The 17,471-nt window shown below is 38.5% G+C and overlaps 1 protein-coding gene across 1 annotated transcript in view; it reads right to left on the bottom strand.

Annotated features, from left to right (window-relative positions):
* The window catches only part of LOC122808698 (alpha-2-macroglobulin-like protein 1), a 488,551-nt gene that overhangs the window by 336,681 nt on the left and 134,399 nt on the right, over positions 1-17,471 (bottom strand). Inside the window, exon 9 of the mRNA XM_044079684.1 lies at positions 2,683-2,800. Within this exon, the coding sequence (XP_043935619.1) occupies positions 2,683-2,800 (118 nt within the window). The remainder of the gene's footprint in view (positions 1-2,682; positions 2,801-17,471) is intronic.

The raw sequence follows: 17,471 nt of genomic DNA on the forward strand, positions 1-17,471 counted from the left end.
TATGGACCCTCCTCCACCTTTAGTGTTTCGATCCTGGTTTGGTGGCCAAAAAAGTGTGGCAAGAGTTGTAGCCTGGTATTGCAGGGGTGCTCTCTGGAGCCTTGAACCAGGTCTCTGTTACTGCACAGATATCGATGTTCTCCATTTTTAGGAGTGCCTCGAGAGAGTGCCTTTTGAGGTTTAGACTTCTAGCATTGAGTAGCATTACCTTCAGATTTTGCATGCTTGTACCTGTTATGGTGGTGGTTTTGTCCTTTTAACTTTGCCTAAAAAAGGCACTATAGGGGTGGCAAGAGCCTTAGCCAGTAACCTGAATCCCAGGGGCAACAGGTGCAGACCAACTCTGGCAAGGAATCATGGTCTGCCGATCATGTTGTCCCAGGCAGACCGATACTGGATCCCCTTTGAATGACACCAGAAGCTTAGCCAATTGTTGAAGTCAATCATTTGTCCTTATATTGTGGTATCATTCTGGGCAAAGGCAGGATGCTCCTCAGGTCTAGGGTCATACCTGCCTGGGCCACATGATCCAAGAGCTCTTCCATGTCTCTTTTCATGTAATCCAGGGAGGTATCTCTCAAGTCTTTCACTCCAACATGGACAATGACAGAGTTATATTTGTACTAGTTGTGGAGCGACTTGAGTGCTTCTGTTATGTGGTTGATCCTGGCACCCGACAAGCAGCTCACTGTAATTTTCTCCTTGTTCAGCCTGGTGAGTGGGACATCAGTGTGCCTGACTATAGAGTCACCTATGACTAATGTGTTAGGTACGTTGTCTTGCCTTAGGGGCTGTTGCTGGGTGATACACTGGTGTTGTGAGCTATGTGATGTGACACTTTGGTTGTGATTGGTGTTTGTTTGCGTTTCAGCTTTGGAGGTCCTTGTTGCTTGGGCAGGTTGCAGTTAAGGGCCTCCGCATATGTGGATTTAGTGTTTCTATGTGTGGGTGTTGGTGGTGTGAGTTTAGAAGGGCTATGTGTTGCTTGAGGTGTAGTGCGGGTGTTAACCTTCTCCTCTTGACTTTCTAGCACAATCTTGGGTGGAGAGAGCCAGATGCAGAGGTAAGGGATGGAGTCTGTTTCACATGGGTGAGGAGCCTGTTCCAGAGCATAGGCATCCACTGAGACATATATTTATCATGGCAACATGTCTTAGTTATGTCACAAGCAAAATTTAAATCCTTAGTTCTAGTGGTTCTGATGCTAATAGTTTTGTGGATTTGCAAAAGAGTTGGATCTGAGGATGCCTTGTATGCCAGGCATAGATTGCCTCTCAGTAACCTGTAGGAGACTGAGTACAGAGATGGGGCTTTAAAACGATCCATATAGGACAATGTGTTTAAACTCTGAATTCCCCTGTTAAGAAACCTTTGTGGACATTTACTTGTTGCATATATCTGGTCAGGTTCATGCTGAAGTGGGCATTGATTTCAAGGATGGGTCTGATAAGGGCCAGATAAAGGGGAACTATGACTTTGACTTCATTCCTCAGTGATTTGCCAGAAAATCAAAAATTTTATAAGGAGCAAACTAAAAATATGAGGCAAAAATCGGGACATTCTGCAAAAATCTGGACAATTCAGAGGTATGCTAATGGGATTAGTTGCTGAGAAATTTTAAGAGTATTAATTGTTGAACATATGAAGAACATGTACATTTCAACTAAATAATGCAAGGTCAGGACATTCAAGGAGTGTTATTTCCAATAAAAGTTGCAGGGTGGGTTTTCTCAAGCATTCTGTACAATTTTTTAATTTATTTATGTTATGTCTGTGTCAGCATGGTCTAACATAAAACAGAACAACAACAATTAATTAAATTCTACAAAGCCAACGTGTGGCTGATTCCTTCAGGCACCACTTGCATACTCTGTGACTATAACAAATTCACTCTACCAGACAATGACTCCAGGTCACCTTTGACAGAAAACTACTTTTACTTCATGAGTATAATCCATTTCACAGACCAGTAAATCTAAAAATAAAATACAGTGCCTATGGACATTAACAACACAATAAACTACAGTATAAGTCACTCTGGTATCTTTTGCTTAATACAATGCTGCATTCAGGAATTACACAAAGCCTGCAATTCATTGCATCTTGTCTGCTCTGTAAATCCCACTTCTAACATACAGAAATATTATAAGATTTAATGAATATGCAGTGATGTTGCATACCTGTATGTGTATAGCAGTGACATCAGCTATCAGCCAAACTCACACACTGCTATTTCATTTTATTTTATTTTATAATGAACAGCACCACCCTGTTGTGCACCTAACCACTGAATTCAACCCTTACCCCCGCCCTGACTCAGTGCTATCAGTCCACACCATGCACCATGGGAAAGAACTCCATGTAACTGTCACCATGCTGTTTGTCCTCACATAATACATGCAAACACAATGGCAAGACATGACTGACATGCAGTTCACTAACACACTATGCCTTTTATACCATATGAACTCTGATTCTGACAATTAACCTTTGACCTTAACACAGGTCTGACAGTTGAAATATTCTTCCAGTATAGGAAAACCAGTTTCACCGTCTAATAAAATTATTATCCACAAACAGATGCAACATTATGATTCTTTTACATTTTGCAGGGATAAGGCAAACAATTTAGTTACATAATATACAATTCAGGCAAAGGACATTGTAAAACAGACTACCTACCTGTTCCAGCCTCTTCAAGGGTAGCAGTGATGTCTAACTGCATTTGATAGGACCACTGTGTAACATTCAAGAAGGGTTCAGTTTCACAAACAGCAGTAAAACAACCATTATTATCTGTCTGTTTAAAAACAAGAAACATATTAAAATAAATTAAGGACATGAAGAATTTAAAGGCTGCAGAATTTTAACTAATCTTAACATAAAATGCGCTGTACATCAAAATGGCCAGAAAACTCTTGCTAATGTGCATGATTATATAATCCTAAATGTCTACTACTAGATACAATTATTAATACAGCAACTGTTTCAACCTGTGTATGAATGTGTGCAGACTAGCTACTTCCCTGAACTCAAATAACATCGATTGCATTACGCAATGCTGTACAGAGGTGAAAGTTCTGCCACCAATTTCAATATAACTTTGAGGACTATTCAGGAAAAGTTATTCTGAAGAGTACCTGTCAGTAGTCTGCATTGCATGTTAAGATACATTTCCCAATAAAGAAAAAATTTCAATATTTTGACAAGTGCAGAAATCTTAATAGTGCTGCATTTGTTTAGCACAATTGAGCCTACTGTCTGAATGAGCTTTTCTAAGGTTTGTATCAGCAAATAAATCATTTTTTATCTCTGCCGTGGAAGTTGTAAAGCTGAGGAAGTCAATACCATGGTGAAAATGGAATTATGCTAGTGTTCTACGTCTAATTAAATAATAATAAATGTTTTCCTGATATCAGTGCTGGTGCTCTTTATATTGTTGTTGGACCTGAAATACTCATAAACAAGCAGTGTTGTGGGCAGGTCCTTTTGCTGTGTGGTGCATTCTTTACTGTAAAAAACTATCTGTGAGATACCCAGTTCATAAAAAAAACCTACCTAGACCATCTAAAGCTTTGCTCAGCAGCTAAATAAGCTATTAATGTAGCCCATGGAAGTCAACAGGAAACACTACTTTAATATAAAAACAGATAAGAAAAACTGACAATGAAATATGAGGGGGTCTGGTATGTGCGATGCTTGATACATCTATTTTCCTGAATGATATTGAAAAAAATGCAGACATTCAAGAGTGTGATCACAAAACAACAAATTCCAATAGATATACAGAAACTCAAAGCTCAGTGAAGCATTTCGATATCACATACAAAAGAACTACCACACACTGATTGTATTAGCAACAACAAATTTCAGTTGAACACCTAAAAAAGAAAGCTAGCCTGCTTAGAACCCAACAGAGATCATTGAAGTCCTTTGCATTATTACATTAAAGGACTTAACAATGAACTAACTTAAGCAACTATCCTTTCCAAATATGTAGTCATTTGCACTCACCATGTTTGTTTTCTTTTGTGGGCCAGAAACAAACAAACAAAAAAAATCCAATGACACTTGTGTTGTATGTAAAGACAGACTGTTTTCTCATCTTGAATTGTGACCCCCCCCCCAAGATAATTGCCACCTCTAAAAAATATTTTTTTCTAAGAAAATCTGTGAATCCATAACACTATCTTCTCATGGTGAACATCTCTGCCAGACCAATTTACTATTGTACAAATAATATACTACCCGATATTTAATTTTTCAGACATTAGCCCATCTTTTATTCTGCAAATGTCTTCAAAACTTTAGACAGTCATGTCAAGCTTTACGTAGATCTCAAAAACCCTTAAAATCAGTGCATGGAAATAAATTACACTAAAACAGCAAAGTGGCATATTTACTAACCTTTAATATTTTGCAGTTATGCTATGCATGCATCAATATCTTTGAGCAAACACTTTCCCCAGACCAATCTGTCCCATGTGTGAGATAACAGATATCAGTCTAAGTACAACTGACAAGACTGTCTTAGAATTCCATATAATACAGGTTTTAGGGGGAATAGAGATTGAAAATTTTGTGGCAAATTTTCCAGGTGAGCATAAGTTGACATTATTATATAGAATTTGTGAGTTTCCATATATTGAAATAAATCAGAATAGTACAAGTTGGTCTAGTTGGATCTAATGGGAGAATGTATTCTTGTGGATGTACAGAGTAGACCTCATGATGTAATCATATCAGGGCTAATAGTTGCTGGTGTCAACTCCTGCATTAAGACTTAATAGTCAGTGCACACTCCCATTCTTTAACTAACCACAAATGGTTCTACAAATATGTACATTAGGATAAGAATAATCTACTGATGCCCAACACCACAATTTTAAAGATGAAAATATTGTATAAAGATGTCATAATGTGGCTTTTGCATAACCTTAATGACATGAAGCTGAAGTGAAGGTTTGTTTTTGGACCCACATTATCCAAATCTACCTGAGATCATTTTTGAAATTGGGCACGTCGTCTGATTTGCCTCACATAACTGCCTTTACATATCTTAGGCTAATAGACATGTGAAGTAATTGCCACAGTATATTAAAAATAAAGCAGATGCGGGGCTTCATCTGGCTGTTTTTCTCTCATCAGTGCATATAGTCTGGCATTATTCAAGAGTGAAAGTAAACAGCAATGGGTGATATTGATTGAAGCCAAGCAATACACAGAGAACTGCCAGATAACAATAATCTTGGATTCTGGCTACTAGGCCTGAGTGCACCAAACGTCTCACTTGCTCACACAGAAATAATGTGTTAAATGCTGAGATGTGGCTACATTACCTGTATTTTGGTTAACTGAAGACAACTGGATATAATGTTTAAGCAATGTAAGAGTGAAATTGTCATGATGATATAGCAAGAAGACTGATATGGACATGCAACAAACCCATGTGTATGTATCCAGTGTTAAGGTGAATTTATGGACATCCTAAATGGTAGGGAATGTAATCATGCTATGCAATATGCAGCCATTATATGCACAACCATAGGTCATTTACAGGAACAGGGCATCATAACACATTTCAGCTTTATTTTTACTTATGCATTATATGTAATTCCTTTGTTGCTGTTTCAGTATGTAGTTATATCTTAGTTTAGAAAAGCATAACCATGTAAAAAAATTGTAATTTGAATGCCAGAAAACATTGCCAAACTTTTTCAAGAATACACTCTATTGTTATATTGTATAAGACTGATGAGAGTACTCCTTCTTGGTGTACCCAGTATTTGTTACATTGTACAGTATTAGTGAAAGTACTCCTTCTTGTTGTCCCCAGTATTTGTTACATTGTACAAGACTGGTGACTGTATTGCTTCTTGGTGTACCCAGTATTTTGTTACATCATACAGGACCAGTGAGAGTACTCGTTCTTGGTGTACCCAGAATTTTCTTACATTGTACAGGACTGGTGAGAGTACTCCTTCTTGGTGTGCCCATGTTTTCATTACATTGTACAGGACTGGTGATAGTACTCCTTCTTGGTGTACCTGAGAATATTGTTACATTGTACATGACTGGTTAGAGTAATCCTCTGTGTATCTGGGCCTCTTGTTACATTATATAGGACTGAAGAGAGTACTCCTTTTTGGTGTACTCAGTGTTTTGTTACATTGCATGGGACTGATGAGATACTCCTTCTTGGTAAACCCAGTAGTTTGTTACATTGTACAGGACTAATGAGAGCTCTCCTTGTTATGCCTGAGAATAGTGTTACATTGTATGTGACTGGTAAGAGTAATCATTTATGTGTCCAGGTTTGTTGTTACATTTCATAGAACTGGTGAGAGTACTCCTTCTTTCTGTATGCCATTCTGTAGTTATAGTTTATTGGACTAATGAAAGACTCCTTCCTTGAGTACACTACTCATGACTGTATATGACTCTGATAGCTAAGAATACATTTTAATACATTTTTGACTCTACTCTGAGCATCATGACAAATGTCCTGTATGATGCTTAACAACTTATTTGGTAAATGTATTTCATAATTAATTTCTATCCAGCCTGTCAAAAGCAGTTGAGAAGATCATGGGTTCATAGGTTTATACTAGGCTAATAAACACCAGGAGCCACCATGCAAAATCTAACAGAAGTGATGTTTCCTTCTTGGTGGCCCAAATTTCATGTTAGGGCACATCTTAGATTTTTAACTAGCTGTGATACCCTCTACTTCCTTGCCTCTACACTTTAAAGTAAAAGTCTTAGAGAAAATATTGGTAACATACTGTTGTTAGTTGTTCCAATTCCATCAGTCAATGAGATGTCAGTGATTTGTATCCTGTAGATTACCTTAGTATTTTGTAGACATTTTTTTTCCCATTTCTTTCAATTAGTACTAAGTCCATGCAGATATTCGACTTGTTAATCTTCATTGTACATTTATGCAATTTCATCTACTTCACTTGACATCCAGTTTTCAGATAAATGTATTTTCCTTTTGGTATCTGCAGGGCTGTTTTGTTAGACAACAGGAAAGGTCTTTTTCCCAATGTTAAGGAACAAATGAAGATCCAGAAGCAAATCACTTGTTTTACCACAGATAAGCCCCCAGTTCTTGTATACTGTATGAAAGCTGCTAATAAATTTCAGTAGATTGCACTGAATGTAGTGTTACTCTGAATGAATCAGACACTTCATGCAATCATTAAGTTTTTGTACAGTTAGACTGGCGTTTCTATAAGAATCCATCCATCCATCCATCCATCCATCCATCCATCCACAACCCCTTTTCCCATTTTTTGCACATGGGGTCAGGGTGTCACTTTAACATCTCCTGCCAAAGTTTACACTGCCAGGTGGTTAGTCCTGCTACAATAATTTTTCCACATCATACACTAACACACAAGTTCACACCTATGCCAATTTAGAGTGTCCAGTCTACCTATTGCATGTGTTTGGAATGTGGGAGGAAACCAGGGCACCCTGAGGAAACCTATTCAAACACCAGGAGGACATGCAGACTCCACACAGAAGGCACCCCAGCCAAGGATTGGGGCACCTCTTGCTGTCAGAAAACAACAATATCTGCTGTATCACTTTACCACTTGACGGTAAATGGCTGGGACTGAAACCAACATGCATTTTTGTAAGTGAAGAGCTGTCACACAAAGCATGACTAAAACACGATTTCTACCAGATAGGTAAAACTGGAGGCTAAAGCCTGAAAAAAGGGATTATTAGACTGGAGACAGATGTAAAACCTTCATGCAGCTGTGGTGATGTGGTCTGCCATGATCATAACAAGATCTTTAAGAAAAGGAAAAACATTAGCAACCATACAAGATCATGGCAGCACTCTTTTTTCTCCTCAGGGTCTGTATGAAAAATGTACATGTTGCAGTCGTATTGTGCTAGATGTAGTCTTCAGACATCATAATGAATGACCAGCAGCAAGGGGGTAAAAGGAGAGGTTGATCCCAGGGCTTTGTGAAAGATCAGATCAACACCAGTGGATTTAACATCAGAGAGTGACAGCCCAGTAGTTTCTGTGGATAATAGGAGGAAAAAAGAGAGACATTGACAATTAGTCTTATAATTGAGATGTTTCAGTTTTCAGGTCTGTTATGGTTTGCTTTTTAAACAAGTGTTAAAAAAAGAAGCAATGAGGGGGGAGGTTATAAATGCTGGGATGCAATTTATGGTATATCTGGGTGAGGTCACATCATGCTCCTGAATGATTAGAACTAGTTAGGGTTATTTTTGTTTTTCCAAGTTAAGCCAGCACTAATCCTATTGCACTCATATGCATTCTGGAGAGTGGAGTAATCCAAGGCAAGACCTAGACGCTGTCCACAAATTTCTAATCCAAGGAAATAAGAAATTAAAGGTAAAGTGTGTGTTGGATCCCATATCCATTGTGAGAAGCAGCATGTTATATTTTACTTCTTGGTTATACAACTTGAGGGGAATGATACAACAGAGCTAATGGTAGTGGACATCCATAACTAGATTAATTAGGTCATTACTTATTTCCTTAACATTTGTTAAGTGAGTGGGTCAACTGGTCCAAGGACCCTTTTCAGTCACAACCTGGACCAGAGAGGCCAGAAAATCCAATTAAATATAATATAATATAATGTAGAACTAATTACACAGAAACAAATAGTAATGTAGGTACAGTAGTTACTAGGCATGTAGTCCAAGAGACCATTAAGGGGCACACACATTGTACAAATTTCAAATTGCCCCAAAATACTGTGTGGTTAATTGATTTGCTTAAAGTGACATGGTAGGCATATAAAGGTGGAAAGATTCAAACCTCATACCCCTGGAACCAAAAAAACACTCATTAACAAGATGGAGCTTTCTTCTATACTAATCTGTGCTTTGTAAATACAGCACGGTATTGAATATTCATTGATAGGAATAGATAATTTTTAATTTTCAGGTAGTTACAACCCATTACTGAGAGAGCAAATTAATATACAGTTCAGCCCCAAAGAAACATTGCAAAGAATATGATAAAATCTGAATTAGAAATAAGCCAGTAGATGGAATACATAATTGTTGCTATCCCTTCCTGTTACTATGACAATGATATCCCATTGAATACTCCACATCTAGAACAAACTTTCATTACACGTCAAGTTATACTCTCTCCTCCTTCAAGGTAAACCTAGACAATTGGAGAGGCTTAAAATGCTCTGTAGACTGATTGCCTAATACTTTCCTATGATATGGGAAACTATGAAACTATAAAAAGACCAGCAATGACAAAAAAAAACAAGTAAACTTTCCAAAACCAAACAACCACTTGTAAAACATCCAGGAAGCTATGAAGAAAAGAAAATAGATACTCCGAGCTCTAAAAACACTTTGTATTGACAGATTACCATTTAACAGTATCACTGCTTTTCCATTCCTTAGCCTAGGACTTCTTCAGATACCAATAGACATTCTTGCAATCACTTCTATTCCTGTTATACTCCTACCTTTAGCTAATCTAAGTTTAATTATATAACAATCATCCATCAATTACCAGTTAAAAACAAAGCAAGGGCTTACCTAAAAGAACCCAGTGTGTGTCCATTAAAAAAGAAGAACCCACGATATAAAGAAAATGTTTGTATGTGATTTCAAGTTAAACATCTGTTAAAAACTTTCCAAATATGTGCAGTTAAAACATCATTAAAGATATATTTTACCAAAGTACACCAACATTGCCATCTAGTGGCTAAACATTTCAATCAGAATAAAAGGATGGAAACAGGTGAACAAAATGGCTAAAAATAAAAAATAATGATGAAAAAAGAATAAATAATAAATGAAAAAATAGAGAAAAAATAATAATAAAAGAATAATATTGAATAAGACACCCATCTCTAATGTTGAACATTTAAAAACAGTTAAAACCATTAAAACCTTATTCATGTCTTACAAAAAATGTGTATGTGTGCACCAACATATGTTTTCATTTTTCAAATTTTAGCTGCTACATGTTTTAATACTGGAGTTAAAAAAATATTCTCATTCAGTCCAGGGACTTTGTTAGCCTCAATCACTAATTGCCAGAAAATTTCCCTAAATTAAATTTTGGTTTCCCATGGACCCCTTCTAAGGTCATGGTCAACCTTTTCTAATACAAAAAACTGAACTTTGCCCAGGGGCAGGTCAAGGTATGGTTGTATGGGGCATTTTTCATGTCCTTAATCAGAATATCCTTTGTGTGCTCGTACACCCTTCTTTTTAGTTTTCAGATGGTCTACCAATGTCAAATGCCCCACATTTGTTACAAACAGCAAGATAGAGCACCCCAGCCATTGTACATTTTGAATGTGAACTAGCTTCAATAAACCTACCCTGGATTGGATATATACTGATTTCTTATTCATCAGTTCTAGCTTTGCTATACTTTTAATCGTGTTTTTACTTATTCATCAGAAATGGACATTGTGCACAGTTACCACATTTATAAGCTCCATTTTTTTATTTTTCCTTTCATTTCAGCCTATTCTCCAGTAGATCTTTAATATTTCTTCCTTTTTTATAAATGAACTTCAATGATTCTTTAAAAAGTACCCCCAAATCAGAGTAACAAGAACATTTGTTCCAATTGTTCAAAATAATATTTTTAATCTTAGGGGTGCCACTACTGAAGGTTGTGACATATGTCCCTCTCCAACAATCCTCAACTTTAGCCCCTGCAATTCACCTCCTGTAGGTACCACCTTTGTCTCCCACCCTGTACCCACAATTGGAGCATCTTTTCTTTTCCCACCAATTTCCACCTCCTTTTGTAACTACTTCCACCAATCCCAAAAGGTATTTTCTTTCCAAGAATATCCCTTTCAACTTATTGCACTCCACTACAAGTCTTCCTCGGTAGAGGTCTTTCTAGACCGATAAATAAACTGCATCTTCAAGGTACCTTTTTCCTGCTTATAGGAATGAGCACTTGAAAAATGTAGGTATGAACTGGAAAAGGTTTCATTTCTAAAAATAGTGGATGTAAATTCCTTCAATTGTTTAACTTTTTGAATAGTAACATCCAGGTATAGCATCTTATCCCTTGTGATGGTGTATTTGAATTTTAAAAAAGTCTGTAGTATTATTCAAGTATTCTAAAAATTCCAGTAATTTGTTCTCTGTTCCTGTCCAAAAAATACAAATATCATCCAGGCATCACCTATAGAAAGTCCCATTTCTTGGCATACTTGAACTTAAAAATGTATTTTTCTTCCCAGGTAGTCAGTACAATGTTTGCATATGTGGGGGCACATCACTCCCTCATCATTAGCCTCGTAGATTGTTTAAAAAATTCACTTTCAAAATCGATGAAATTATTTTTTAAAACTATATCCATCAAATTCATGCACACCTGAAGTTCACTATTGGAACCCCCCCACACTGGAAAGTGCTTCTGAAAGTGCTTCCCCAAACCATTCCAGTCCTATTTGATGGGGGATCACTGAGAAAAGATCTTGTATGTCCACTGTCACAAAAATTAAATCGTCTATAGATTCTTTCTTAATACATCTCAAAAAACCCTGTGAATCTTTTAGGATCCCCATGTAATTAACCAATATTTTCTTTAATTTGTGGTCCAAAAACTTAGCTAAAGGATAGGTTTTGGACCCATTCACCACCACAGTCAGTCTTAAAGTAAATTGCCTATTTTTTACCTGATTGAATTATTTTATATATTTTCTGGCATTGCTTTATATATTTTCTGGCATTGTTTTCTGTTCTCATCTGTTCTGAAACTGTCTCCCCCTGTTCCTTTGGTGGAGTTTATAAAATTGATCTAACAGCTTTATTTGATTGTTTCAAGGCTTGCTGATTTAAAAATAGTTTCTGTTTGAAAATTCCTGCACACACTGTTGGAAACTCCTAGTGCTCTGGCTGAAGTGTTATTCTCAAACAATCTGGAAATATATCACTGACTGATACATATATTTTTGGCATTTCAACCTTTTAGAGTTCTGCATTGTCTTAATGTTGCCTATGTTTTACCTGATCAAATTATTTTATATATTTTCTGGCATTGTTTTATATATTTTCTGGCATTGTTTTCTGTTCTTATCTGTCCAGAAACTGTTTTCCCCTCCCCTCACCTTATTCTTGTGGTGTTGTTTTAGTTGGTGGCCTTGCAGTTGCCCGCCACTACTGTAACTTTGATCTGGGACACCTTTCCCAGTCTATTGTTCACTTGAGAAGGCCAACCCACTTAGGTTCATAACCTTGAATTTCTTCTGCTCCTCCTTTCTTTCACCTTGCACTTTGCTAAAAAAAAAATTCCACTTTATTCATCTGATTACTGTATTTGTATTTCTTCCTACTTTATTACCTTATTTTCATTTTGCCTCCTCTTAAAAGTACTCAATTGTATTTATTCTGCTGCATTTATTACTGCTTGGTAGTAGTCTGATTAAATTGTAACTGTTATTCTAATCCTTTTGGTTTTAGCACTGTTTTGGCAGGACAGGTAGCTTACATCCTTCTAAGTTGGGAAATGCTGATTGAAGGCTCAGTGTCTGTTATTCTGAAAGTGTATTAGTTCTGGTTTAAGCACCTGGGATTCAGGCTAGTTATTTTACATTAAGAATGTTTGTGGTCTGCACTCTTGTGGGAGGAGAGGCTACGTTCTGCCCTTCTGAGCTGGGAATTTCTGGTTAAAGGCTTACTTTGCCTGCTTATTTGAACTGTTTTTCTGATATTGGCACACCTTGTCTGCTGTAGCATAGACTAGATTCAGGCCTGCTGAATCTAGCTTTGTTTGTATAATTTGAGCACTAATCCAGGCCATCTTTTTGGAGAATGTTCCCCTGCACCCTAGTGGCAGGAGTGAGCAGTTAGAACTTTTCTGATTGAAAACTGCTGGAACAGGTCCCAGGTTTGAGCTTTTTTACTGGTTAACTGGGTAATTTGTTTAAATCAGTTTGCTCATTTTCTACTGTTATATAAAAATTGCACTTTATTCATCTGCTTTTACCAAATTAGTTTTCTTAATACTTTATTACTTTATTTTGCTTCTGCTGCCTGTTCATAAAAAATACTTAATTGCATTTATTCTATTGCATTTATTACTGCTTGCTAATAGCCTGAATAAATTATAACTGTTATTCTAAGCCTTTTACATTGATAATGTTTGTGGTCTGCACTGTTGTGGCAGGACAAGTAGCTTACATCCTTCTAAGTTGGGAGTTGCTGATTAAAGGCTTAGTGCCCTGTTATTCTATAAGTGTATTAGTTCTGGTTTAATCACGTGGGCTTAGGGACAGTTATTTTACATTAAGAAGGTGTGGGCTGCACTCTTGTGGGAGGAGAGGGTAGATTCTGCCCTTCTGAGCTGGAAGTTTCTGGTTAAAGGCTAATTGTGCCTGCTTATTTGAACTGTTTCTTTCTGAAATTAGTACACCTTGTTTGCTGTAGCATAGACTAGAATCAAACCTGCTGAATATAGCTTTGTTTGCATAACTTGAGTACTAATTCAGGCCATCTTTTTTGGAGAAGGTTCCCCCTGCACCCTAGTGGTAGGAATGTGCAGTTAGAACTTGACTGATCAAAGATTGTTGGAATGGGGCTCAGTTTTTAGCTTTTCATTGGTTAATATGTTACTTTGTTTAAATCAGTTTGCTCATTTGCTACTGTTATATTAATAAAATACACTTAGCTAGGGTTAAACTATTCCCGGCACCATAAAGTTTGCTCTTCAAATTTTCCCTTAGAACTAGCCAGTTTTTAGTTTTAGCACTCAAATATGTTTCTTTGAGCTCAGCACTTGTTCAGAACTCATTGTAAGCACTAAATAAGCTACAAATTACAACAGCACTCAACTTTCCTCACTTGTCTAGAGGAAAACAGTTTTTAGTACTTTATAAATAAGCACCTATCCAGGCATGTCTAAAGGTCAGCTTCCAGAGTTTTCTCCTGTCTTCCTGAAGAATCTGGGCATCTTGAGACAATGCAGCAATTGCCTCATGTACACAGACAACCCTCTCCTCCAACCACAAAGCACTAAAACCTGTGAGAGATGCACGTATATAGCCAAACTGGAAGTAAAGCTCTCTTTTCGTAAGATTGGATTAGACAGTCAAGAGGAAAAGGTAAACACTTGCACCACACCACACTCATCACATAGTCCCTCAAAAGCTACACCACCAAAACACGCACATAGAAACACAAAACACACACCTACATTCACGGAGGCTCTCAATAAAAATCTGCCCAAGCAACAGAGACGTCCAAAGCAGAAACACAAGAAACCTCCACCCCCTCAGCACAACCCAAATGACACATGGCTCACAAACTCAGTGTGCCACTCAACCACAGCCCATAAGGCATAACAACATACCCAACACTCTAGTCATAGGTGACTCTATAGTCAGGCACACTGATGTTCCACTCACCAGGCTAAACAAGGAGAAAGTTACTGTCAGCTGCCTGTTGGGTGCCAGGATCTGACACATAATACATGCACTCAGGTCACTCCACAACAAGTACAAATATGACTCCATCATTGTCCATGTTGGTGTGAATGACCTGAGATGTACCTCCCTGGACTACATGAAAAGAGACATGGAGGAGCTCTCCAATCTTGTAGCCCAGGCAGGTATGACCCTAGCCCTGAGTAGCATCCTGCCATCACCCAGAATGATAAGTCAGTACTAGGACAAAATGATTGACTTCAACAATTGGCTAAGCTTCTGGTGTCATTCTAAGGGGATCCAGTATCTGTCTGATCGACAGACCATGATGCTTTGCCAGAGATGGCCTGCACCTGTCATCCTTGGGATTCTGGATACTGGCTAAGGCTCTTGCCACCCCTATAGTGCCTTTTTAGGCATGGTTCAAATGACAAATTCACCATCATAACAGGTACAAGCAAGCAAAATCTGAGGGTAATGCCACTCATTGCTAGAAGTCTAAACCTCAAAATGCACTCACTCAAGGCACTCCTTAAACTGGAGAACATCAACATCTGTGCAGTGACTAAGACCTGGTTCAAGGCTCCAGAGAGCACACCTGCATTACCAGGCTATAATTCATACCACACCTTCCGGCCACATAACCTGGACCAAAACACTAAAGGTGGAGGCATGTCCATATTCATTAAGGATATCCACACCTCCAGGCTAGTTGCTCAGCATAATGCGTCCAAGATTATCCAAGTGCAACTAACTCTGGGCAAGATCGCAATCCAAATTGTAGCTTGCTACAGATCCCCCACCATGACCCAGGATTCCCACTCCTCATTTCTTGATACATTGGAAAATATTAGGGTACAACCTAACACCCTAACAATGGGCAATTTCAACTACCCCACCATTAACTGAGGAAACTACTCATGTACCAAACTTTTTGCTCAACATTTTCTGGAATTCATAAATTCCAATGCCTTGGATCAGCTTATCCACCCCCACCAGGGGCAGCAATATCCTAGACCTGGTCATTACCAACATGGGAGACCAGTGTTCCACACCAGAGGTCGATTTCTCATTGGTGAGATCTGACCACAAGCTAATCACCCTAGATATCCACATCCCGCCCCCACCCCCTATTAGGGAAACCATCATAAAAGAATTCTCCAAAGCCAGACAGTAAAACAAAAGTAGCAAACTTCACGACACCCATGCAGACAGACAACAGAGGTATGACTGCTGAATCCTACACAGATGCACTTAATAAGCAGTTACATGAATACATGGATAGTGCTATCCCTAACCAAACCAAGATGCTATCCTTCAAAAAAAGGAAGCCAAACTGGTGCTCCCCTGCCATACATGAACTCTACAACAGAAGAAAGAAACTGTTGCAAAAAAGTGTAAAATTCCATGATTGGAGAAACTCCCTGGTCAGCCTCAGTAAGAAGCTGAGATCCCTCATAAAAATCCTCCAAAGCTAGTTATGGAAACAAAATCGGCACGTATTCTAAAGACAACCATAAAGCATTCTATAGCTATGTTAAAAACCTCAATGGCAGCACTCAGATCTGCTCTGAGTTACAGCACAATGGCACTAAATATACAGAACCAACTGATATTGCCAACATCCTGGCAGATAGGTTGAGTGCTAACTTTACCCCCCTCTCACCCCCTAGAGGGCCATCTCCATACTGGAAGAATGCAAAGTTCCTGTAATCATGGCTGCACAGGTAAAAAACACACTCTCCAAAACCAAGAACACAGCATCCATGGGACCCGACAACATCGCAGGCTGCGTTCTACATGAACTACAGAATGAATATGGACCTAAGTACCATGTTCAATCACAGCATCACCTCAGGCTTTGTGCACACTGAATGGCACACAGTGATGGTTATCCCACTCCACAAAGGGGGAGCCACCATGGACCCTGGGAACTACCGCCCCATTAGCCTGATGAGCCTGGTCTCCAAGGCCATGGAACGTTTCATCATGGAACTTATAAACAGACATTAATAGTCTCCAAACTCTGGACCCCACCTAGTTTGGATTTGTAAAAGGCAGATAATGTCTCCTAAACCTGAAAGACTTCTTTGAAGGCTTTCAACAACATCCCACACTCTGGAATTATAGATAAACTCACTAAACTCAATATAAATCCCTATGTCACAAGATGGCTCGCCAACTGGCTCAATGATAAAACCCACACTCTGAAAGTAGCAGACTCCAAATCCAACTTCAGATCAGTGACAAGTGGAGCACCACAGGGTTCTGGGTCCTGTCCTGTTTGGTATCTATTTCTCTGAAGTACAGGCTAACACAGAAGGTCTTTGGCTAATGAGGTTCACAGATGACTGCAAACTAGGAGCCATAATCGAAACTCCTAACGATGTGGACATCCAAAAAAAGGACCTCACTGAGTCAAATGACTGGTGTCAAAGCCATGGCTTCAAGCTCAATGCCAAAAAGTGCATTGTCATCCCTTTTGGTAAAACCACTCTACCCATGAACTACCACATAGGCGGTAGGTAGTCTACTTAACACCAAAAGTGTGATAAGAGACCTTGGGACACAGGTGGACAGTAAGGTCTCCTTTGATAATCACATCATCACAGTAGTCAGGAAATCCTTCTACGTGGCACACCTCATCACAAAAGGTTTCTTATCCAGGAAAAAAAAGGTCATTGTTCCCCTCTACTCGTCACTCATTAGACCCATTATAGAGTGCAACACCCCTTTTGGCATTTACCTCAGAAGACATCTACAACAACTGGAAAGGCCGCAGAAATATCTCACAAAGAGGATTACCGGCTTCAAACAGATACCCTATGCAGATCATTTCAAAATACTCCAGCTTTACTCCATCGCATATCACCTACTCAGAAGCGATCTCTGCCTGACATACAAAGCAATGTCAAACCCAGAGCTGTTGGACGTGCTTCACTTAAAGAAATCCCAATACCTCCGAACAACATGCTCTAGGGACCTAAACCTTGTCACCACAATAAACAGAACATGCTGGAGGGATAGATTCCTGTCTCAGAGACT

This window comes from Protopterus annectens, chromosome 8.part0 (genome assembly GCF_019279795.1).
Source record: "Protopterus annectens isolate FY-2018-M chromosome 8.part0, PAN1.0, whole genome shotgun sequence".
In the NCBI taxonomy this organism is placed as follows: Eukaryota; Metazoa; Chordata; order Ceratodontiformes; family Protopteridae; genus Protopterus; species Protopterus annectens.